The 26,594-nt window shown below is 45.4% G+C and overlaps 1 protein-coding gene across 1 annotated transcript in view; it reads right to left on the bottom strand.

Annotated features, from left to right (window-relative positions):
• DKK2 (dickkopf WNT signaling pathway inhibitor 2) overlaps positions 1-26,594 on the bottom strand; it is a 67,200-nt gene that overhangs the window by 5,519 nt on the left and 35,087 nt on the right. Inside the window, exons 2-3 of the mRNA XM_083756925.1 lie at positions 3,274-3,424; positions 1,551-1,700 (exon numbers count right to left, since the gene is read on the bottom strand). Coding sequence (XP_083613051.1) covers positions 1,551-1,700; positions 3,274-3,424 — 301 coding nt within the window. The remainder of the gene's footprint in view (positions 1-1,550; positions 1,701-3,273; positions 3,425-26,594) is intronic.

The following is a 26,594-nucleotide window of genomic DNA, read 5'->3' as shown; positions in this document are numbered from 1 at the left end:
GTTACATAGGTGGCTATAACTGCAATAATATGCTCACTTTTCAGGGTATAAGCCCCATAGGATGCAGCAGGGCTCTCTTCTGAATAAATGCACTTGCATTGCAGGACTGCACTTTTAGCTCATTGTGGACACATTTCCAACCACCCAAATTCTGTGGTGTGCGCTCACCCTTCCTTGGCTCCTCTTAGACACTAACCAGTTTATTACAATATAAGCTTTCATACTCAAAGGTTGTGTTGCAGTACTACACAAGCTGTTACTAAGGATTTGAGCAATGGGTTCTTTTTGGCTTGGCTAACCCCTAAACAGCATCTTAAAAAGCAGATACATCACCTTGCCAACAAAGGTCCGTATAGTTAAAGCTATGGTCTTCCCAGTAGTGATGTATGGAAGTGAGAGCTGGACCATAAAGGCTGATCGCTGAAGAATTGATGCTTTTGTATTATGGTGCTGGAGGAGATTCTTGAGAGTCCCATGGACTGCAAGAAGATCAAACCTCTCCATTCTGAAGGAAATCAGCCCTGAGTGCTCACTGGAAGGACAGATCCTGAAGCTGAGGCTCCAATACTTTGGCCACTTCATGAGAAGAGAAGACTCCCTGGAAATGACCCTGATGTTGGGAAAGATGGAGGGCACAGGGAGAAGGGGACGACAGAGGACAAGATGGCTGGACAGTGTTCTCAAAGCTACCAGCATGAGTTTCGCCAAACTGCAGGAGGCAGTGGAAGACAGGAGTGCCTGGCATGCTCTGGTCCATGGGGTCATGAAGAGTCAGACTCGACTAAACGACTAAACAACAACAATCCCTAAAAAGTAGTTCACCATTGTTCGTGTTCTTCCAATGGCATTTTTTTATCCCCTTCTTTAAATTGATTTGTTTCTACCTGTTTTCAGTCTTACCGTGCAATATAGTTTTTACTAATCTTTGAATTATTGCTTGTCATTGCATTCACTGTCTTCAATAATTTCGTAAGCAGCTAGAATTTTTTTGATAAATGATAGAAATGCTTCAAATAATTAAATAGAATATATGAGCAAGTGCCCAAGACCATTCATGGAGTTTGATTTGAACTCAAAGCTATGCTGGTTCACCTGCTCAAGGGAACCCATTGCCAACTGATGCCATGCCCTCACCCTGATGCTCCTCCTACATGTTTACTTGTTTGTTTACCTGCTGTCTCTGAGTGAGTAAACAGTGGCAGGAGAAAGGTAGAAGAGGGGCAGCCAGTGTTTGCCTTCCCTTTCTCCTTTCAGAGAAAGAGGATGCAGCTCAGTGGTAGAGCTGGAAAAGGCCCGCTACTAGATAGGACAACACTGAGCTCAGTGGACCAATTATCTGATGTGGTATCAGTCCCAGAGAATTAGTCCCAGAGGAAGAGGGCAAATAAAATTGGAAGCCAGATATGGCCACAGGATCAGGCTGTGATTCACTAGACACCATACTGCGCGCTCTCTGTCTCTCTCTCTAATGACAATGTTAAACATTTCACAGCAAAAAGCTTTTCAGAAGACCATCTCCTCAAGGCAGTTTATAGACAACTCGGCCTTACCCTTTGTGTGTGTCAGCTTGGTCTGCCCTTTCCCAAGATTCTGCCATCCCAAGTCCTTAGTGGGATAATGATTATTTTTCTTGTTGCGAGGTACTTCCAAGGCTGGGATGTGGGGAGTAAGAATGCTCTCAGTTACTGGTATACAAATACCTAGAAAGATGAACAGAATGAGTTACAACGGAAGGGCTCTTGGGGGAATAATATGGCAGAGGGCAATTTTCACAGAATGACACAGAGAAGAGCCTCTATGCTGAAAGAAAGCACATTTATTTGTTTGTTTGTTTGTTTGTGTGTGTGTGTGTGTGTGTGTGTGTATATATATATATATATATATATATATATATATATATATATATATAATGACAGTATAGGAATCATAAAATATCAGGGTTACACCATTAAAACCCTACAGATAGCCATTAAAGTGGCTGGCTGGCTGGCCAAATAAATAAATAGCTAGCTAGCTAGCTAGCTAGCTGCAAAGGCATAAAAAAGTCCTCAAGAGACACCTGAAAGTCAAAAGTGAGGATGCCCGTTGAATATCTGCTGGAAGAGTATTCCACAGCATGAGACGGGTGGCACTAAATCCCCAACTTAAGTCCAGTTTAAGTCCAGTCAGGTCTCTTTAACATGGCAGACAGCTTAGCATTATTTAGTGTTAATGTTGTCTGAAACACCTGGAGGGCACCATTTTGACTACCCTTGGTATGGTAGATCATTTTGTATTCGGTATTTCCACAGTGCTTCACCCAGTCTTGTAAATGCTGGCCAGTATTAAATTTTCCCATCTGGCATCTGGGGGTATTGAGAGGCTTGCCTAAGTCAACCTCATGAGTTTGTGACTGAGATGAGATTTTAATTGTTAATAATAATAAAAATAATTCATTTAAATGGTGCCCATCTGATTGGGTTTCCTCAGCCACTCTGGGAGGCTTCTAACAATTATAAAACTACAGTAAAGCAACAAACATTAGGTCTACAGGATCTGTCTATTGATTCACCTAACAATCAATACATAGGTACTTATATTTGGTATTTCAAATTCGACAAGCTAACCTTTTTGAAAAAAATTAAAAGGTTAATTTTACTTTGTTTTACCATTGGCAAATCAACAGGGCTCGTCCCTTCACTAAATCTGTCTCCAGTTTGAGAGAACATGTTTTCTTGCCTCCTTGCTGCTGAGAACCCTGCCTTAACAGGGTTTCTAATACAGAGGAGATAAGCCAAATGCACTTAACAAGTCCCTTTCAGACCTTCATGTTAAATAAGTGAAGGTCAGGGATGAAGGAGACTCACCTGTCAGTACTGGGGGCAGGGTTGATGCATTCACCCCATCCCTTCCCACTTTAGCCCTCACATGAGCAGGTTGAGCACCTGAAGAGGGCTTATATCTACGATTGTTAGATGAATCCACAGATGGATCCTGTAGACACATGTATTTCAAGTACACTTCATTAGCATATTGATTGTAAAACCCCATATTGATTGTTTTTATTGTTTATGTAGAGAGTTATGCAGAAATTCTGGTTTAATATGCTGGCTATTTGCCATAATCAACACTGACTGCCCAATCGATCCTGTAGACATCTGTTTTTGTGGTTCTAGACTTCCCTACTTATTGACTGTGGAGTTCTACAGTATATGGGCTGAGCGTCGATGGAGTTAATACATTGAGCCATTCATGTTGTTAAAAGGGCGTCAAAGTGGTACATATAGTAGATACCATTGTTGCAGCGGTTGCCAGGGCAGCACATGCCGTCTCTGTGACAACGCTTCTTTTTCCTCCTACAAATCATGCAGGCAGACGTCGCTTGATGGGGACTGTGGCAGTATTTCCCAACTTCACACTCCTTGTCATTGGTGCAAGGGTAAGCCTGGGTGGTAGGAAGAAAAGAATGCAGTGATTCATTAATAGTACCTTGCCAAATATAAAATGGAACAAATGAAGAAACAAGTTAGAGTACAACCCAGGGTAATTCCAGATGTGAAACTTGAATGGCATTCAAACTGTAAAAGTTTAATGACACTCCAAGTCCTTGATTTATGACCCTGTAATCTTTATTGGTCATAACTGATGGCACAAAAACTTGCAGTCCAAAAGTATCCTATGTATTAGAAGACTATCAGAGATATGGAAGTTGCATTGGATCAGAAAGCCATTCAGGGTCAGATGGATTGCTGTTTTACTGAAAATATGTACCCACAAATATTTTTGGTGTCCCTTTGTGTTTCTCCAACCAATGGAAGGCAGACAACTTGGGCTGAAAGCATCTTGTCAAGTGGCAAGACTCATTTGCTCTCAGAATTAGTCACCAGTTAATAAATTCATATGAACCAGAACACGACAGCAGGAAATTCAGAGTCCAATCCTTAAACACACACACACACCATGCTCTTCAAATTGAATAAACAGTGCAAATTTCACATGTTTCTAACTATTTGATTCAAACTCAAATCTCATGGCTTGCTTTGATAATTTGTACATGGAGGGTAAACAGAGAGTGTCAAGTGGTTTTTCAGAGAATAAGACATATAAGGAAGAAAATCATTCCAGGTTAAATACATGGACAGGTGTTGCAAATGTAAGTTGTATTGGTCATTTCATATTGCTTATATTTTTAAAGATAAAACATTACCCCTATGTACAGTACATTTGAACAGATTTCTTTGTATGCATAAAGGCATGGGATGCACGTGCAATACACAGCAGGATCAAAGTGATTCCCACTACATTGGCTCTAAAGGCAGGAAAAAAGAAAGTTAATTGTACATGTCCCACTGAAACTAAGTTGTGGTGACAAGGGACTTTAGAATGATATGCCACACTTTCCTAGCAACTATGAAGCCTTATACTGTATGTAGTCCTCAGAAGCAAGTCCTAATGCCTTCAACCAGGATTACTCCAAGGAAAGTGTGTGTGAATTTTCAGCCTTTGTTCAGCTTGTAGAGCATCTGGCTTCCAGCAATAATTTTATCCCAAAGACTCCTGGCCACTTTTGCTGCCTAGCTTTCCAGAAGCAAAGTAGGATCCAGGAGAACCTCAGGATTTGAACCTGCTGTGACAGAGGGAGCAACCCGAGCGGTGGAGCAAGCCGATTGGGCTCCTGGGGCGGTATGCATCCAGGGGTGGGGCCAGCCACCCGTGGGGTGGGGTGAGCTGGGGCAGGACACTCCATGGAGCCTCTGATGAGTCTGCCTGCCTCCTCCCACTCAGCTACCCTACAGCTGGGAGGGAGGCAGCAGGTGGACCATTTGGGGCAGCACGGAATCTGCGGGCACCCATGCCACGCGTCACTCCCAGGAGAGACGTGTGGCTTGGGCGTGTTGCAGGCCCTACGGTGAATGCCACCTGGCATTTTGTCACCCCCCTCAGTGGTGACACCCGGGGTGGACTGCCCCCACCGCCCCCTTCCTCTGCCCCTGAGCACCCCACCCTGTGCAAGCATAACAACAATACATTCACAGGCTTTAGAATTTTCCATCAGCTTCATTTGTGTCTTGATTCAGCTTCAGATCATTTAGCCTCGTCTATTCATCATCATTTTCAGACAGAGGATTAAGATAACAATACCTGAGTATTCAAATAAAGCAGTACAGAGCAACTGGTGACTAAACTATTTTATGGCAATATCCACACACATGGAATATGAAATTTACTATTTGTTTGCCAGCAGGAAGATAGCAAAAGCTAACTTACAGTTTTTCCACAAATCTTTAATATCTGGATAAATTAACAGAGCTCCCATTATACAGCATGCCCATAATTTAAAAGACCATAATTAATCAGATTTCTCTTTCGTGTATTTGACATGGTTGATCCTAGCTGGCCCTGATCTACGTTTAGAAACAAATGACAAACCACAAAAGCTTTGTATTCATAGCTGAGTACTTAAAAGCTATTAACGTTGCATAGAAAATGTTATTAATCAGTTAAGTTCCAGCGTTTTACCCTCTTTGGTTTCTGTACATGGAAATGCCTCCTAATGTTCTCACATAAATCTCCTCCTCTACCAACGAGCCCCGTTTTGGCAAAACATTATAAAGTTGAAACACTTATCTGAATTTATTACAGTGTCTTTGATCTAGAAAATTTGGCAATGAGAACCAGTGGGCTTGTGAGAATCCCAGCAGGGTGCTTCTTAATTTGAAGAGAGCAGGAAACACTATGAGGAGAGTGTAAGAGACACCCAGAAGATTCATTTTTAAAAATATATACATTAAAAATAGAGTGTTTTTAAAAGATAATCTAATTACCATAACTTCTTGGGTTGTTGGCAAGGTCTTGTCACTAACTCAAGAAGCTGAAAAGACTAGATGGATAGATTTTTTAAAAAAAAAATGTGTGTGAATGAAAGAAAAATATCGGGGAGGGAGCCTTAACTTTACATTACACATTTCATTGGTTTGTGTCACTTTATGACCCCCCCCCCCACTCTCTTAACAGGGTGGAGTTTGATCTATATTCCAACAATCTGCCTGGAGATGCTGGATTTAAGAGAACCAGCTGTTCTTTGGTGGTGTCTCAAACTACTGGGAATATATTAATTTCTCATGAAGCATCTTGATATTCTCATGCAGCAAAAGGAACCAGTCCATATACAAGAGCTCAGACATCAAAAGCTATAAATCGTGAAAAATTCTGTCCGTCTGTCCATCCCCCAATAACCATAAATGAGCAAGCACTGCCCTGTTATTGTCTGCTGGGTTCACATAACTAACTTTATGGCTGGAAATGTACCAAAATGAAAGCCCCACTGAATTTGAGAAGATTTTCTTCTTACTAGGATCGCACTGCAAATTGTGTGGCAATATTGGGAAAGGGCTCTCTGTGACTATATAAACTTAATTCTATTGAATATTTAGCACCATCCTGTTGTTTTGGTTTTTGTTGTGCTCTTTAAACTCTATTCCTGTATTACTCACATGTAGGGCATTTCCACGGTGACTATGGAGCAAGTCAGCACTTTGAGCCCTGTCCCCATTATAGAAACTTTTTTCTGCCAGTGGAGTGTGCTTGTCTGCTGAGAAATGCCAACACATGAACACACACTTGCTCCTGTGTAGGGACTCCACACAAACAAGACACCCATGCCATACCTTTCAACACAGGTGTCAACGAGGTGACAAACTAGGGCACTGTCTTCCGGGACTGTGCTCCCATGTGAGCCACATGACCTGGGTGAGATGGGGGGGGGGGGCCTGAGCAGGTTTGTGAGAAACTGCAGCTTTGATGTGGACAGTTAGTGAGTTGGCAAGAAGCCAAGTTAAGCAAGGCTACGTGAGAAAGTCTGCCTGGAGATAGGGGAGCCTAGCAACAGGTGATGATTGGCTAAAAGTTTTCCCTTATAAGCAGCATGACACAGTAGTTTGGTGTTGGAGTTCAGAGGTTGGTGTGTCGAGTTTGAATCGAGTCTGTGTATATAGTAACTTGTACAAAGCTGTGCTATACTCTGTATATAATAAAAGCAAATACGAATCAAGTCACCGGTCAGCAAGTTATGTTCCTGAGTCATCATCCTGGACTATACAGACTAAGCAGCAGGTAGCAGAGAGTTTTGGTTGAGATCCATCAACAGGTGAGATGGGGGGAGGAAGCTGCTTGGGCGTCTGGGGTGGGGCAAGGGCGGGGTGAGCCGCCCATAGGGGCGGGGTGCACCATGGGGCCTCCGAGGGGTCTGCCTGCCTCCTCCCACTTAGTTGCCCTACGGCTGGGCAGTGGGCGGACCGTTTGGGCAGTGCGGAACCTGCGCGTGCCCAAGCCACCATGTCTCTCCCAAGAGAAACGCGTGGCTCGGGTGTGCTGCAGGCCCCACGGTGACTGCCGCCCAGCATTTGTGGGTGACACATGGGGTGGACCACACCCACCGCACCCCCCTTCCTCCACCCCTGCCCCTAAGATGGAAAGAAGATAAAGTCCCTACCAGAGAAGAATGGCAAATTAAATTGTTGGACTATGCCGAAATGGCAAAACTGACCAGAAAGCTCAGGAACCAGGAAGACCAAAACTTTAATAAGAAATTGGGGGGGGGGGTTATAATTTATCTTGGAGACCGCTGTAAGCAGTTGAAAACACTAGCAGTATTGCAACAACACTTGTAATGTAATGAGAGATATGACTATAAAGGAGTATGGATTATTGAAAAAAGATGCAGTAGAAAAGGTTTAACAACAGAAACCATGGAGGGGAAGGTGGGAAGTCCAGAGATTCGGAGGGATCTTTTAATTGTGGATGTGTTGTGGTATTATTATAATTTTAATTTTGTAAATAATAATAATAATAATAATAATAATAATAATAATAATAATAGTTTGTGCCCCCCCAAAGCACTTTTTTGAGGCGAGTTTGTGGTGCCCAAAATGGCTGCCATGCTCTCACGTGAAAAAGAGAGAGGATGTCCCGGTTTTCCTAGGACAGTTGAGCAGTATGCCATGCAACCAGATAAGACCATAAGAAGGGCCATGCTACATTGCCTTGCTGGTCCTGTGTTGCACCTTCCTTGAATGTTTCTGACTAGCTGGATGAATTCTGATCACATCACTTGATTGCCTGAATGGAACACAGAGACAGGATGTAAGTGTGGATAAGAACTAGCCTTCTGTACAAGGGTAAAATTCACATTTATTTATCCACCCATTTTTCCCTTGTCCACCACTGTCATGTGGACCCCAGAAGGTTACCCAGAAGAGTGCATGGCCCTTGGGCAGAAAGAGGTTTCCCACCACTGCTGTGCAGTCAGAATTAGAGAGATCAGAAAGATGGCAGGCCTGTTCTTGACATGGCAAGACTATCCCCTGTGGCAGACCTTTCCCGTTCAGGTCACTTGACATAAACCTTCTGAAAATATCTATGGAATGATAAAGACACCAGGCGGAAAGATAAATATTTGTGAGGGAGCTGTGTTAGGAAATCAACTCTCTTAAAGTGGTGGGTTACAAGTTCTGCTAGTGGGAACACATAAGCTTTTGAGCTTCACGGAGATCTTTTCCAACAAATCCAACTGTTGTTATTGCTAGTATTTGGAAATGGAAAATAGATTGGTTCATTTTACCACAGACTGGCTGCTGCTTGCATCCAGGACTTCTGGCTTTGCCTTATGACTTTATAATTTCCCTGGGGTGTCCTTATGGTTCATTCAAAGCCCTTGATATTGCAAGCACAACTTAAGATGCTATTGCTAGAGGGCCCTTCTTCATTTCATGTCTAGGTCTCTTCATGACTTGGCTGGCACACAATATTCCTTGAGGAATGATCCAAAAAGTACATGCCATGGCACAGAATGAGAGAAAAACTCCCCAGAGACTCCCTGGAAAGCTTTTACTTCGTATCTGTATTTTAAAACAATCAGATGTTGGAGTCTTGTCTCCCTTGCTAGAACACGAGGAGTGTTTGTGACATACTTCAATTATAAAGAGCTTGCAGTGAAAGAAAGCATATTTGCAAGAACAGTGAATTCAGGGTGAAGTCACAGAGCTCCCCACCCACCCATTCACCATAACCCAGCCAAAAAGTCAGAATCATGTGAGCTGTGTAAAGGCTTCCTCATGGATTAGATTACAAGTTATCCCCATAGGGGCAGACTTTGGTCTTTCAAATTTCAGCGGCGCCCTGTGTGAGGCCAAAATTTGACGCCCCCTGCCTCTTACATTCTGTTCTGCTCAATTCACTACATCATAGTTGCAATGCCCAGTGCAGCAGAACTGGTCACACTGCCCTAAATTCGCCTCTGATCCCCACTTAGGTCATCCTCCTATACTCATGGAGTAAGTCCCAATGAGAAGACAGGAGTGCCTGGCGTGCTCTGGTCCATGGGGTCACGAAGAGTCAGACACGACTAAACGACTAAACAACAACAAGTCCCAATGAATTCAATGCTATTTATTTCAGAGTAGACATACAGTCATACCTGGGATCCCCAATGCCTTGTGAGTCGAAATTTTTGGTTCCCGAATGCCGCAAACCCAGAAGTGAGTGTTCTGATTTGCGAATGTTCTCTGGAACCCGAACGTCTGCCACGGTTTCTGCAGCTTCCGATTGGTTGTAAGAGCTTCCTGCAGCCAATCAGAAGCCTCACCTTGGTTTCTGAATGTTTTGGAAGTCAAACAGACTTCTGGAACAGATTCCGTTCGACTTCCGAGATACCACTGTATGGGACTGCACTCTTACCCCAAGACAGCCATGTACACATCGCTAAAAAAGAGGAAATGTGTCACCAAAAACAGTAAGAAGAAAGAGGACACAGAATTCGTTTTGGAGGTCCGTTCTTAACCTGAAACTGTTCTTAACCTGAGGTACAACTTTAGCTAATGGGGCCTCCCGCTGCCGCCGCCGCACGATTTCTGTTCTCATCCTGAAGCAAAGTTTCTTAACCTGAGGTACTATTTCTGGGTTAGCGGAGTCTGTAACCTGAAGCATCTATAACCCGAGGTACCACTGTACAGAATTGCCTTCAGACGGCTCAGGGGTCAGATAACTCCATACCCTCCAACATTTCTCCAATGAAAATAGGGATATCCTAAGGAAAAGTGGGACATTTTGGGATCAAATCAGAAACTGGGGTGGTTTCTCTAAATCAGGGATGCCCCTGGAAAATAGGGACACTAGGAAGATCTGGCAGCTTATTAATCAGTTTTCTTAAAGGAATATAAAGTAATAATGAATTTGCCTCTTATTATAGGAAAAAGTAGGGAGTGTGCTTAATGGTTTCTGGAGACTGGAGGTGACATGTTGACAAAGTACCAAGTGAAAATGAGTCTGATGATCTCAGTTTTGCCTGTGGTGGACATTTATTCCTCTCACAAGACCACATTGCTTCTGATAAAACGCAGCTATTTCCTGGTTTTCGTACAGGGAAATAACATAGTTACTGAGCCACAAAAGAACTGACTGGAAACCACTGTGGTTTGTCTAACTCTTATTAGCGGTACGTGATAATTACTTGAATGCCCATGTCTAGTACTATGACTTAATTCCAGAGGACAATCAGAACGACAATCAAGAGAAGTGCTCCTCTTGCAGTGGGTTGCCTAAATAAATCCTCCCAGGAGATAATTCATGGCCAGGAGAAAAACAAGAGAAAAAGCAAACAGGAGCGAAATTATGTGTCCCTTAGATTCTGCAGAGCTGATCACAATTTGGGGGATGCATTTTCAGAGTATGTCTGTACAGCGCATGTTGTTAGAAGCATCAACTACCACCACCATCATTGTCACCGACAGTCACATAATGCTCTCTTAATACCCACTGTGACAAGAAGACTTTCTCACTTAATTTTATGTCATGTCTGAGTGCTTCACCAAAGAGTCGCTGAAAGATGAAGCTTGTCTGTGCACTTTGTTCCCCATCCAGGTTTTGTTTCTTTTAATAATCTTACTGGTCTTTCATCTCTGCTTTTCCCCTCTCCCACCCATCCCCCATCTGCTAGTTAGCTTTTTAGTTTAATCTCTGAGTGGTTATTTATCATCTGGCCTAGAGTTAGATCTGGCATTTTGAACAGTCAGCAGGCTGCTTTGGGAGAACATAAGAATGAAAGGACAGCTCTGCTGGATCAAACCAAAGGCCTACCTAGTTCAGCATTCTGTTTCCCACAGTGGCAGCCAGATGCCTCTGGGGAACCCAAACACAGGGCTCAAAGTCAGTAGCCCTGATGTGGTTCCTCAGTGACTAGAGTTGGAGAAGTATACAAAATGAGGACTAATAGTCACAGAACAGTAGTAAGGTAAAGGGTAAAGGGACCCCTGACCATTAGGTCCAGTCGTGACCGACTCTGGGGTTGCGGCGCTCATCTCACTTTATTGGCCGAGGGAGCCGGCATACAGCTTTCGGATCATGTGGCCAGCATGACTAAGCTGCTTCTGGCGAACTAGAGCAGCGCATGGAAACGCCGTTTACCTTCCCACCAGAGTGGTACCTATTTATCTGCTTGCACTTTGACATGCTTTTGAACTGCTCGGTTGGCAGGAGCTGGGACCGAGCAACGGGAGCTCACCCTGCCGCGGGGATTCGAACCGCCGACCTTCTGATTGCCAAGTCCTAGGCCTTGTGGTTTAACCCACAGCGCCACCCATGTCCCTACGGAACAGTAGAACTCCCCTCAAATATCAGGTCAAGCCATCAAGTCAGCATCAGTTTCAGGCTTTGCAGAATACAGTGGTACCTCAGGTTACATACGCTTCAGATTACATATGCTTCAGATTACAGACTCTGCTAACCCAGAAATAGTACCTCGGGTTAAGAACTTTGCTTCAGGATGAAAACAGAAATTGTGCGATGGAGGTGTGGCGACAGCGGGAGGCCCCATTAGCTAAAGTGGTGCTTCAGGTTAAGAACAGTTTCAGGTTAAGAACGGACATCCAGAACTAATTAAGTACTTAACCCGAGGTACCACTGTACTTAGGCAAGATGCTCTCAATGGGGCTCAAGCCCTGAGTACCCCCATCCAGCTGTCCTTACAATGAAAGCTGGGACAGCTCAGTTGGTAGCGCATGAGATTCCTGCATTGCAGAGCATTAGACTAGGTGGCCCTCGCAGTCCCTTCCAACTCTACAATTCTATGTTTGACATAATTTGTTATTTGGCTACTTTGTCCAGTTCTGAGGATATAGCAACATGGAATGGATCCTGAAGATGGCGACGAAGATAGCAGAATTGAAAACAAATCCTATGAGGAAAAATGTTTTGTTTGTTTTTTAAAGGAACAAGGTGTCCTTAGTCTGGAAAGGAGAAGCTAGAGAAAGGATATGATAGCACAAAGACCTGTCCTCATTTACCCCCAGAAGGCAATATTCAATGTTTGCTTTTGAACTCAGGTTCTGCTTAAAGGCTTCTCATAGGTCTCTGGGGACTCAGCTACATTAGTCAAAAAACAGCATTTTAAATGCTTTATAAACATGCAACACCAGATGGTGCTGTAGAGCACAAAAATTTTCTATGCAATTTTACATAGGGTTTTTTTCTTTTGTTATAAAGATTTAATTTATGACATATTTATAGGTTTTTTCCCCCCTGTGTGTAAATCTTCCCTGGGTGGCCACTATGTCCAGAATGCTGGACAAGATGGGCCACTGGCTTCATCCAGCAGACTCTTCTTATGATCATATGTAATGGGCTTAAAGTTACACAAGGGTAGATTTCAGCTGAATGTTTGGAGAAATGGCTTGACAATAAGAGGGGATGGAACCTATGGTGGAACCTATTACCTAAAGGGGTGATGGGCTGTCAAGCAGAGGCAAGACCATAGTCTGCTGGAGATGCTTTAGTTCCGGATTTCCTGCAATGAGCAGACTGCTGCAGTGGTGGCTGGCGCCCATGGAGACTAGTGGGGTGGAGGGCAAGGAGGGCAACACTAATTCAGTTTTTTCCACCACCCTCCCTGCTGAATTCTACAAGGAGCAACACTGAGACTTAGGGAAGGAAGCTGCTAGGTATGGCCACCTCCCACACACACACCTTGACAGGTAAGAAGGCAGGAAAGTAGGAACTGCCCAAGGGCAGGCTGAAGTCAGTAGGGCAGGGCCCCATTACGCCTCATGGGCCAGCCTCTACTGGACTTTTGGACAAGATTGCCTAAAAGGCCTTGGACAGCTCAAAGTTTTTATAATGTGAAATCTTTTTCAGCCTGGGGCCCAGATTTCTCTCTAGACAACCTCCCAGTAATCGTAATAGTAATAGTAATTTATTATTTGTACCCCACCCATCTGGCTGGGTTTCCCCAGCCACTCTAGGCAGCTTCCAACAAAGATTTAAAATACATTAAAATGTCACACATTAAAAACTTCTCTGAACAGGGCTGCCTTCAGGTGTCTTCTAAATGTCAGGTAGTTGTTTATCTCTTTGACATCTGATGGGAGGCCGTTCCACAAGGCAGGTGCCACTACTGAGAAGGCCCTTCTGCCTGGTTCCTGTAGCTTGGCTTCTCACAGTGAGGGAACTGCCAGAAGGCCCTCCGTGCTGGACCTCATGCAAAAAGATGGGGGTGGAGACGCTCCTTCAGGTATATTGGGCCCAGGGTTGCATGGTGGTGGTGGGCAGGACCAGAGGCAAAAGCAGGTGGAACAGCAAATGTGGGGGGGGGGGAATTGTGCAGTAGCTAGTATCGTACATGCCTGGACACACCCATCTCCATCCTCCATCCAGACAAGCAAGCAGCATGATCAAAAGGCATATTCCAGTCAGACAAAAACTCTTGGGGAGCAAACCAGCACTAATGAGAGGTGTGGCCTGGGGAGATTTCATGCCCTCCAACATCCCACTGATTAAAATTGGGATGCTCGTTTTTGTGTGTTCCTTAGCTCTTGTGGGAGCACGCAAGACCAAAAAACAACCATCTTTTGGTCCAATGCTCTGGTGTGAGCCAGCTGAGTCACACAAAAGTATGAGACCAAGAAATAAGCATTGTTTGGTCCAGCACTCTGGTGCGAGCCAGCTGACTTGCGACAGAGCAGCAGACCAAAATTAGGACATTCCAGGATCTAATCAGAAGCCTGGATGGCTACTGTAACTCTGGGGTGTCCTGCTCAAATCAGGGAGGTTGAGGGGTATTAGATTTCCAAGGGGCAGCTAGAAAGACTTAGTGGGCCACACTCAACCCCTGGCCTGAGGTTCCCTGGCCCTCCTAAACCCTTTTAATGAAGAGGTGAAGTTCAACAATCTTCTACAGCAAAACGAAGAATAGCAAGATCACAATGTTGATGTTTTACCATACTGGCACTGCTTATGCTCTTCCACTCTGTAGTTTGCAGCGCTGCATTTCACTTTTCAACACTACAAAATCTTTCCTCAGACACCTTTATTTAGCTAGGCATAGATAGATGGAAGAAACAGAAATCTAAATGAAACCACAGCGGCCTTTGTCCCTGCTTCTCAACAAGAGGAACTCACAAAATGCATTCCAGGCTAGTTGTACACATGGGAGATTGTTGTCACATAATCAAGTCTGGTGGTGAAGCTTTTTGGCAAGGTAATGAAGGTGGAATGGGAACATGAGAATGTAGTTTGGAGAAATCACAGCTAGATAAGTGGAACTCTGAAATTAAAGAGCAGCAAAACTGACACACACATGTTTATCGGGGCTCCGTGCAACATACTACACAATTCTACCCATTGATTCCTATTGCAGCCCTGCTAGGCTGGGAGATGGTGACTGGCTAATGGTTGTTCACTGTGCTTCATGGCTGAGAGTCGGACACTAGACCAGGGGTAGGAAACCTTTTTCACCCCAAGGGCCACATTCCCTTCTGAATGACATACCAGGGGCCAGTGCTGGCTGAGGCCAGAGGCAGAAGTGAATGGAGCAATAAATATCCAGTGGTACCTCAGGTTAAGAACTTAATTCGTTCTGGTGGTCTGTTCTTAACCTGAAACTGCTAGTGGGGCCTCCCGCTGCCGCCGCGTGATTTCTGTTCTCATCCTGAAGCAAAGTTCTTAACCCAAGGTACTATTTCTGGGTTAGCGGAGTCTGTAACCTGAAGTGTATGTAACCTGAGGCATCTGTAACCTGAGGTATCACTGTATATTTTACGTCTGTACAAGTTGGAATACTGGTCTATCTTCTTTACTGAGCAGAAGTGGCTTATCTAGGGTTTCAGAAATGAGTTTTTCAAAGCCACACTTGCAGAGGCTGGGGACATTCTGCCTGCAGAACATGTGTTCTGTTGCTGAGCTACAGCCCTTCTTAGTCCAAGGTAGCCCACACTGGGATATAAATGCAATAATGAAAAGCAGGTCATTTAAATTTTGTGCAAATAATGCTAATTATAATAATTATTTTTGCATTTCAATTGCAATGGTTTTATTAGATATTGTATTGGGGTTTTTTATTAGTGTTTTTAAGTGCAAATTTTTACTGGGTTGCTTTAAGTATTACTGCCTGTCCTTAGGCGCCAGGGTGTTTCAAATACATTCAATGAATTAAAATGTGGAAATACTGCCCGATGTGGCATTCTGATCTCGACTGCAATGGCTCTTTTTTCAGTACACTTCAGCCTCTGCTCTTTTACAATAGCCTTTTGATCTGCTTCAGCCTACTGGCTTCCTCAAAACAATATTCCTTGAAAGTTCCGTTTGGGAACTTCGTCTTCCCTCTTGGATGTCTTTGAAACTAGTCAACGTTCAGTCATTTCTTCTTTAAAAAAGCACAAAATCCTCTGGGTTTGGCACAACATCAGACCAAGGGTTGTTCCTTTGTAGAATAAATATCTGTTGTTGTTTTCACACTGGTCACTCTTATTGTCCAGTGGGTGGCCCAATTGTCCATTCATCCTTTTGTGCTTATTTACCACCCCTCAGACAACACTGCCTGAAAGAACTCAACTGCCGCATTTTTCAAAACCAAGAAAAGGTTATTGTGATGCAATTTCATTCAAATGTGCTGCTTTATGAATCCCCAAGGAAACAACAGATCAGAGAAGCTGAGATCAGCCTCTTTCCATTCTGTGCCAGTTTTATGTAGCTCCATAAGTCCATTCCATCTACTTCTTCAGATTGTTAAAAAAAAAACACCCCACAACACCATCTTAATTTTACTTGCCTTTCCCTAATTTTTGCATTCTTTTCTTAAATATGTATTTTTGTATGCTTTTCAGTGTATTTGCACATAAAATATGTCTTACTGTTTACATTTTTCTGTAAAATATATGTGTTGTATCCAATGCCAGGAAAACTCAGAACAGACCCATTGAAATGAATGACTTACTTAGGTTTATTCGTTTCGGTTGGTTTCCTTGGGCTGGACTTAGTTGGGTAAAAACCGTAGCATTTTATGTGCATTTCCTTAAACTAAAAATGCCCTGTAGAATTCAGAAAGTAAATGGCAGCTGCCTTCTGATCCACATACAAGCCCAGGACCTGTGAATTTGGTCACTCACTTTTAAATGCAGAGTGAACTATATTTCTCCCTCCATTTCTTACAACAATCTCTTGTGAGGGAAAGTGTATATAGATCACCTGTGTAAGGTAATTAATAAAAGATTTGGCTGGATCCCTAGATCCAAAGTGCAGGGCTAAACACACTTTCCAGCAAGAGAGAGACCCCAACTGAGTTTTAACATCACAAAAGCAAGCAGTAGTATAGCATGAGGAAAGTAGGCTGTTAGGCCTTTTAAATATCCTGTTTAGTCCGCAACCAGAGCTTCCCCAATTCTACTCCTCTTTTCATTGAATAAACCAATTTTAAAATGCTTACTGTGAATCCTGCCACCTGCAGAGGCTCCTGTGAGTGGATGTATATGGAGAGGCAGGAATTTTTTTATCAATTTCCCCTTGCCCTGAAGCCCCTCATAACTATCTGTTTTGGATGATTCCTCAACAATCTAGAGGAGCTTTTCAGAAGATCCAACCTAATATCCTTTCCTCTGAACCATCAGCTCACACAAACTGTACTTTTTCGTACTATATGCAGCATTGCACATTCTATAAATGACCACACTGTTTAGCAGTATCTGCACCAACAGTAGATGTTCAATAAAATTATCTGTTAATAGAAAGGGACTAGGCTGTACATCTGTGATAGTGTACACTATAACATACATCTAATACACCTCTTTTTCTTGGCTTTTGACACTTGAGCTGTATATTTTTTTAGAACCCACCTTATTTCTGTAAGTTGTTTTAAACTGTTTTTAATATTGTGTTGTATAGTTGTGTTTTAATGTCATAACCTGCCTGGGACCTCAGGGTAAAAGGCAGGTAATAAATTAAATCATCATCATCCTCTACATTATTCATGGGTTTTTGTGCAAATGTCTATATTCCCAATGGTCTGAAAATCTACTGAATATAAAAATGATAATTATCATGGACTAAATTGCTGGGATCAGCAGAAGTGTTGAGCTGGAACCCACGTGGTTTTCAACAATTTCAGTAAGAAGCGAATTGAAGATATTCATTGTATTATTATTTTTTATGTAATCCTGACCATATGGGGGGAGAAGCCAGTGACCAAATTCCAGTCTCCTTCCAACCCTTCCTCTGCTGACTATTAATTCTGCATTACGAAAGGGGCAAAAGGTCATAAAAGTTGATGCAACTGATTATGAACTCTCTTGCCAGTTCTGAAAATTGTCAAGGAACGCAAACCCCAGAGACACATTGACTTCTCACTTTCAGTGCCCAAGGCACAAGTGCAGCCGATAGCTTCCTTCCAAACTCTGCTAATTCCAAATTTCACACTCTTGGGATAGTTGAATGAACGGGAAAGCCTGCTACAAAGTCAGACTTCCTAATACAGGAAATGGCTGCTGCTGAGAGGCACGTCTGTAAATCCTTCTTCGGCACTGAGTGTCAGATGTCACGATTCATTAGTAATGATTTGTTATATTGTAAGACATCCGTCTCACTTTGTATGTGTAACAAAGCGAGTGAAACACTGATTGCTCTGGGGGCAGGGGGGCAGAACCCACATTCGCTTCATTGATACAGTACCTGAAGGTCTCTGCTCTTTGATATTCAGGGAAGGTCCTCAAAACCCATTGCTCTTAACACAACCACACAGGCTAAGGCAACACATGGTACAAAGGCTTAGAAGCATAGAAGCATTATAACTGTATAGTTAGAAGGGACCCCTCTTCCAACACCCTGCAAAGCAAGAATCTCAACTAAAGTATCCATGACGGATGTCCATCCATCCTTTAGCTGATTAACAATCTATGGCCTTAGGGATGTGTTTGTGGGAGAGAGGGGTTATTGTTTTTATTTTGACTATTTATTTGTGCCTTTACCTTGTATTTTTATGTTATGAACTACCCTGAGATCTTGTGATGAAGGGTAATATATAGATCTAATCAATAAAAATAAAAATAATCAGGTCGGAGCCAAACAATATAAACTTAAAGCTTTTGCAGATGACCTGGTGTTGACGTTGCAGGAGCCAGAATCTAGTACGAAAAGAGTTTTAGAACTGATTCAGGAGTTTGGTCAGGTGGCAGGATTTAAATTAAATAAGCAAAAAGCTAAAGTATTGGAGAAAATATTGACTGATGCTAAAGAAAGAGGGGGGTTTGCCCTGCCAGACATGAAGTTATATTATGAATCAGCAGCTTTCTGCTGGATAAAGGACTGGCTACTTCTTGAAAACACTGACATTTTGGATTTGGAAGGGTTTAATAATGCGTTTGGGTGGCATGCATATTTGTGGTATGACAAGATTAGAGCTCATAAAACGTTTAAGAACCATATTGTCAGGAAAGCAGTCTTTAATGTCTGGACAAGATATAAAGATTTATTGGAAAACAAGACCCCAAGTGGTTGTCACCTATGGAAGCTAAGGCTCTGAAAAGACCCAATATGGAGGCCAAATGGCCGAAATATTGGGAGATACTAGATCATGATGGAGATACATGGAGATTGCAGAGTTTTGAGAAATTAAAAGATAAAGTGCGAGACTGGCTACATTATTACCAAATTAGAAAATAGGTTTCCAGGTGGAAAAATTGAAATTAGAAACGGAATTGTTAGAACCCAAAATGAAGGTATTGTCAAGAATGTATAACTTGCTGTTAAAATGGAATACTCAGGATGAAACGGTCAAATCAGCTATGATTAAATGGGCACAAGACATTGGTTATAACATTATGTTTGCTGACCGGGAACGGTTATGGACCACCGGTATGAAATTTACGGCATGTAATGCCTTGAAAGAAAATATTATGAAAATGATGTACAGGTGGTACATGACACCAGTCAAGCTTGTAAAGATATATCATTTGCCTGACAATAAATGTTGGAAATGTAAGGAAACTGAGGGAACATTCTTTCACCTCTGGTGGACGTGCCCAAAGGTAAAGGCCTTCTGGGAAATGATCTATAATGAACTGAAAAAGGTATTTAAGTATACCTTCCTTAAGAAACCAGAGGCCTTCCTCTTGGGCATTGTTGGCCAAAAGGTGTTAAAGAAGGATAGAACCTTTTTTATGTATGCAACAACAGCAGCAAGAATTCTCATCGCAAAGTATTGGAAGACACAAGATTTGCCCACCTTGGAAGAATGGCAGACGCAATTGATAGACTACATGGAATTGGCAGAAATGACTGGCAGAATCCGAGACACGGGAGAAGAACAAATAGAAGAAGAATGGAAGAAATTTAAAGATTATCTGCAAAAACATTGTAAACTATTTGAATGTTAAAGTGATGCAGGATAGTGAGACAATGTGGCATTAGTGACCAAACTGAAAGGAATGTGTAAAGATGGCTTATGAGTAATAAGTAAAGAAATATAGTTAAATTAATCAAATGTTGGGGGATTAGAAGATAAGCAGACAGCAGCGGGAATGGTTAATTTAAAAGAAATTAAGAAATTAAGGTGTATTAAATTAGTCAAAATAAAGGAGGAATTTGCTGATACTGAATTGGAAATTTGAATACAGAAAAGGGAGATGTGAGGAAGTCAGGAAAGTAAGCTATATGAAATTAAGAGTGGAGCTTATATATTTTTTGTTTGGATGGTGTGTTTGTTTGTTTACTGTTTGTTGTTCTGTTATTTTGTTTTGTTTGTTACTATAAATCTGAAAATTTTAATAAAAATCTTTTTTTAAAAAAAATAAAAATAATAAACATAAATAAAACCTCTGCTTAAAAACCTCCATCTTGCTCCTTCTTCCACATGACAGCCCTTTAGATAGAAAATGGCTATCACTCTCCTCTCAGTCTCATCTTTTCCAGGCTAGACAAACCCAACTCCTTCAAGCATTCCTCACAGGGCTTGGTTTCCAGACCCTTCATCATCTTGGTCCCCCTCCTATGCATACATTCCAGCCCGTCAATATCCTTCTTAAATTGTGGTCACAGTATTCCAGGTGTGGGCTGACCAAGGCAGAATAGAGTGGGACTATCACGTCTCTAGATCTGGACATTATACAGGACACTTACTGTTGATGCAGCCTAGAATAGCTGTTGACTTGTGTTAAGCTTGTGGTTCACACAGACCCCTAGATCCTTTTTGCATGTATTACTAGCAAGCCAGGTGTCCCTCATTTGTCGAAGTGTCACCTTTCACTGCTTTCATACATCAACTAGCTTGCAAGCAAGATGCTCCAAAGGGATGGGACAGGAAGAGAGCTCAATAGTAGAACATCTGCTTTGCATGCAGAAGGTCTTAGGTGCAATTCCTGGCAGTGATAGAGAATTATCCCACCCCACATCCATGATACAGTGGGGGAACCCATAACAAACCAGTGAGAACAGAGCAGGATCAGTAGACATAGAATGGTGGCTGATAAATTGCAGGAAAATTGTATATGCTAATGTATATGTATAGGGACAAACTTAAAGAATTGCATCCTCTTCCCTCTAATGCTTCCATATATTTAAATCAGATTTGGAACAGGCAGCCTTCAAAAAGAAGGCACCTTTGAATAGAGGACAGTCCTCTGCAGAATAGGACTAATAATAATAATAATAATAATAATAATAATAATAATAATAATAATAATTTATTATTTATACCCCGCCCATCTGGCTGGGTTTCCCCAGCCACTCTGGGCAGCTTCCAACAAAATAGTAAAATACAATAGTCTATTAGACATTAAAAGCTTTCCTAAACAGGGCTGCCTTCACTGTTTGGTCATTGTTTCTGGTCACTCTTTTCACTTTACTATGAAGACATGTGTCAGGGGTTCAGAAGGAGAGACACAGGAGGGGGAGCAAATGGAGAGTGAGGAGGAGGAGTACGAGGGGGGCGCAGGCAGTGATAGTGGCCAGAGTTATTCCACAAGCCTCTCTAGCGAATCGGAGGACTCACAGAAGGGAGCGCCGGTGGCCAGAGCAAGGGAGATTCCAAGGGAGAAACCTCAAGAGGGAGGGGCCAGCGGGGAGTCCCTGAACAGCAGCTGGAGATCAGGGCCAGCGTCTCCACCAGAGCGCAGTGGGGAGGGGGAGTCCCAGGAGTCGGGACCAGTGTCCTCACCACCAGAGGGAGGAGAGGAGTCAGGTTTGGCAACACCCACATCAGGAAGCGGGGAAACGGTCAGAAGGAAAGTCACCGGCTGGGCGCGCGCGCCAAGTTCAAATGTACAGGAGCGCGGCACAGCGGGGAGCCCGGGAAGGGAGCCAGGTCCTAAAGCCCGCCGGAGGGAGGGGCAAGACTCAGGAGGCTCCGCGTCAGAGGAGTCCAGGAAGGAGGGAACCCCAGAGGGCAGAAGGACCCAACGCAGGAAAGAGCAGCGCAAGAGGTGGAGCCGGGCTAGAATCTTAAACTGGTGTGGGTGGAGCAGTGAGTCAGAGGGGACTTAGCCGGTCTAGCGTTAAGACGTGGGCCTGCGCGCCCAGAGCTTGGAAATGGAAACTAAACTTCAATAAAGACTTTTGTATATAATATCCACTGGGCGTTGGTCCTCTGTGAGCTGGGACCTAGCGGCAGTCCTGACAGTAAGTCCCCTCACAATTTCACCAATTTTGCAACCTCGTGGAGTGCGGGAAAGCAGCGAGGGGTGAAGATTGGTGCTTCGCGAGCTCACGAAAAACAGGGAAATGACTACCGAAGAGAGGATAGCGAGTTTGCAAAACGCAGTGACGCAGTTGACTGCAGAAATTGCGGCTTCCAGAAAGAAAGAACAGGAAGCAGCTGCTGCCTGCCAGGATCTGCGAACCAGGTTAGAAGTCCTAAGTACACAGAGGCTACCCGCCACCAGACCAGAAGGGATTGGGCTGGGAAACAGAGGAGGGAGCCTGGTATCTCACTTCAATGGGGACCTGCAGGAGTATCCTAACTTCAGAGCAGATGTAATTTATGCATTGCAGCTACTTGACAAAGACTTTAAAAATGAGGAAGAGAGAGTGGGATTTATTATTTCGCATTTACGGGGGGAGGCAAAATCGTGGCTGCGCAATCTATGGAGAGACAAGGATCCAGCCCTCCAAAATGCGGCTGCCTTCATTAAAGTGATGGATGCGTGTTTTTTATCTGAGATTGATGTGGATATCGCTAGGAGGGAGATTCACGGACTAAGACAAGGTAAAGCCACTGTGAGGCAATATCATTCACGTTTTTTCGGATTGGTGAATGTACTAGCCTGGGAGAAAGAATCGCCTGCCGTCAGAGACCTGTTCTGGGAGGGGTTGAGCGGAGCTGTGAAAGACGAGATCGCAAGGGGGGGAAGACCCCAAACCACCAAGGACGTGGTGGAACGGGCACTCTCCATTGGGGTTCGGTTGGAAGGACGCCCTTGGGGCAAGGAGGAAGGGCATTTGGGACGCACGCCAGCGAGAGGACTGCCTCCCTTCCCCAAGGAGGCGGCGCGCGCTCGATCCATGCCTCCGCTGGGAGGGGGAGAGGAGCCGATGGAGATAGGTGGTGCTAAGGCTCACTCCACAGTCGGAGCCCTAACTCCGGGAGCAGTCAAGATGAAGCCTCCTAGAGGAACCAGGAAGTGCTACATCTGCGACAGTGCTCAGCATATGGCAAAAGAGTGTCCCCAGCGGTTTCACAAGCATACTGCAGCCGCAGCGACAGTAACAGACGCAATTCAGCAGAGGGAGTCGCAGCAGGAAAACTCCACTGTCTGGCTGGAGATGGCGTCTCTGGGGACCAGCCAGACAAGTCAGTGAAGCAATCCCCAGGGATCTTACAGCCCACCGACCCCCTCCCACCCAAACCAGTAGTGCAGCTCACCGCATCCCTTCAGCTCCCCAATGGGCTACTTGTGGAAATTCCCATCACCATCGACTCGGGGAGCAATGCAGATTTTATAGACATGCAGTTCCTCCAGCAACATGGCATAGCCCTTCTGCCAGCGGCGGTACCTCTGAAAGTCGTCACAGTGGACGGCAGGGAGCTACTGGGAGGGCAAGTGCTACAGCAGACGCCGCCAATGGTGATGCGCATTGGAAACCACCGTGAGGTCATCAGCTTCAACGTCACCCGCCTGTCAGACACGCCCATAGTGTTGGGAATGAGTTGGCTGGATAGGCACAGCCCGGCATTAGCTTGGTACCAGCGGCAACTGACCTTCGGCTCCTCTTACTGCGCAGAACACTGCATCCTGGCGGACTTGGAAGATGAGGGGCACGAGGATGGACCACAGCTGAACTTGGGCATGTTGCAAGCGGTGCCTAACAAATACAAGGAGTTTTTGGAGGTCTTCTGCGAGAAAGAGGCGGATAAGCTGCCACCCCACAGACCCTACGACTGCAAGATCGACCTCCTGCCCGGGGCGACGCTCCCGATGGGGAAACTGTACTCCATGTCTGAGGATGAATTGCAAGAGCTCAGGGAGTTCATAGATCACAACCTGAAGCGGGGATTCATCCGGGAGTCCAAGGCGGCAGGAGGCAGTCCCGTGTTCTTTGTAAAGAAGCGGGACACGCCCCAAAAGAGGCTGGTCGTTGATTTCCGCTTCTTGAACCTCAAGACCAAGCCCTCAGCCTTCCCTATGCCCAAGATCGATGACCTGCTGGCGACGGTGAGGAAGGGTCGCATCTTTACCAAGTTGGATCTGCGCGGAGCGTACAATCTCATTCGCGTACGGGAAGGCGACGAGTGGAAAACAACCATGTTTACGCCGCTGGGCACTTATGAATACAGAGTTATGCCTTTTGGATTAAAAAATGGTTCCCACTGCTTTCAAGCCTTCATGCATCATGTCTTGGCGGGTCTCCTCTACAAGAAGTGCGTCTGCTTCCTGGATGACATCCTAATCTTCTCGGAATCGCCGGAGGCTCACGAGAGAGATGTTAGGGAAGTTCTGCAGAGGCTGCGGGAGCACAGGCTGTACGCCAAGCTGGAGAAGTGCCAGTTCGACAAGACGGAGGTGGATTTCTTGGGCTACAAACTGTCCGACAAGGGACTGGCTATGGACGGTGCCAAGGTACGTGCAGTACTGGATTGGAAGAGCCCACGCAATAGGAAGGAAGTACAGAGGTTTGTCGGTTTTGCCAACTTTTATCGCAAGTTCATCAAGGGTTTCGCCATGCAGACAGCGGCCATCACCGACACCCTCAGTTCCAAGAAGAAGAGGTTCATCTGGACGGAGCAGGCAGAGCAGTCCTTTCAGAAGCTCAAGCAGCTCTTCGCTTCCGAAGAGAACCTACTGCACGTAAATCCCAGCAGGCCCATGAGAGTGGAGACGGACGCCTCAGACAGGGCCGTGGGAGCCGTTCTGTTGCAGCAAGACCACCAGGGGGACTGGAGGCCGTGCGCTTTCTACTCCAGAAAACTCAGCAAAGCGGAGCAGAACTACACCATTTGGGACAGGGAGTTGCTGGCCATACATGCAGCCTTCAAGGCGTGGCGGCACTTCCTCGTCGGAGCCAAGCACACGGTGCAGGTCCACACAGACCATAAGAACTTGGAGTACTGGCGCACGGCGAGGTTCCTGAACCAGCGACACATCCGCTGGGTGGAGTTCTTTGCAGATTTCGACTTCAGAATTGAGTACATCCCAGGAAACAGCAACGTCTTGGCGGACGCGCTGTCCAGAAAACCGCAGTATCTGGAGGCAGAGGCACCGGCGGCGGCCAAGCACATTTTCACACCACAGGCGTGGGCATGCGCGTCAGCCACGGTGGACCTGGACGCGGTGCGCCGCGCGCTGCAAACGGACTCGTTCGCCCGAGCCAAGATGGAGGAGGTGTGCAGTGGCAAGGCGAGGGGCGACGAATTCCAAGTGCGCGACGGCCTGCTCCTACGCAAGGGAGTCCTCTACGTACCAGGAGACAGCCTCCGCGCGAAGGTCCTGCAACAGCTGCACGACGCGCCCAGCGCGGGGCACTTCGGCAAGGAGAAGACGGTGGACTTAGTAGCCAGAGACTTTTGGTGGCCTAAGATGCGGGGGGATGTCGCGGACTATGTCAATAGGTGCGACACCTGCCAAAGGGCTAAGCCTGTGCACCAGCCGCCGGCGGGCCTGTTGGAACCGCTACAGACACCGTTCGTACCGTGGGAGAGGGTGGCCCTGGACTTTGTCACAGATCTACCCAGCTCAAGGGGCAAGACGGCAGTGCTCGTGGTAGTGGACCTGTTCACCAAGATGGCCCACTTCATTCCGTGCGCGAAGGTGGCCACGGCCGAGCAGACCGCTAAGATGTTCATAGACCACGTGTTCAAGGTGCACGGCCTACCACGGTCTATTTTGTCCGACCGGGGGCGCCAGTTCATCTCCAACTTCTGGCAAAAGCTGATGGGATTCCTGAACGTCAAGGTCAGCCTGGCGTCGGCGAGACACCCGCAAACTAACGGGCAGGCGGAAAGGGTCAACGCCATCATGCAGCAGTACCTGAGATGCTACGCGAACCAGCAGCCATCGACCTGGGTGGACTATCTACCGTTGGCCGAGTTTGCCTACAACAACACGAAGCACGGGTCCACGGGGGTGACCCCATTTTTCGCCAACTACGGGAGGCATCCCAGAACCTTCCCGGGTCTGGACACAGTGCGGGAGGGGGAGCCACAGGGAGCAGAGGACGTGGCAGCGGAGTTGCAGGAGATCCACGAGCAGCTCAGGAGGCAGTTAGAGTTGGCAAAACAGGCTTACAAAGTGCAGGCAGATCGACACAGGAGGGTTGGGGAGGACATCCAGGTGGGAGACTGGGTCTGGTTGGCAGCACAAGCAGTTCCAGCCAGATCGTTAGCCAAGAAGAAACTAGGGCACAAGCAGCTAGGGCCTTACCAAGTAGAGGCGCAGATCAACCCAGTGGCCTTCCGGTTGACACTCCCGGAGGGTTCCAGAATGCACCCGGTCTTTCATAGATCAGTGCTCACGCCCTACAGAGAGCCCCACAGGTTTCAAGCACCGGGGAAGGCGCCAGACCCGCTCAGAGAAGCGCCCAAAAAAGGGGGGTCGCCGAAAGGGGAGCCACTTAATGAAGCCACTGAGATTTTAGACTCAAGGTGGGGGGAGGACGGGATTGAATATCTTCTCGCCACAGAGGACACCCCGGCCAGCGCCAACAGGTGGGTGCCGGATTACGCAGTGGAAGAGCAGTTGCTCAAGGAAGAATTCCACACACTTTTCCCGCACAAGCCTATGCCGGCGGGCTTTTTCGAGGATTGTTTGTTCACACCCACACTCTCGGCCAGCACTTTCCGGGGTTTCTCGTCAGCTGAGGACTCGGCT

This window comes from Podarcis gaigeae, assembly GCF_964106915.1.
Source record: "Podarcis gaigeae genome assembly, chromosome: 9".
In the NCBI taxonomy this organism is placed as follows: domain Eukaryota; kingdom Metazoa; phylum Chordata; class Lepidosauria; order Squamata; family Lacertidae; genus Podarcis; species Podarcis gaigeae.
This window is presented reverse-complemented; position numbering and strand designations above follow the sequence as displayed.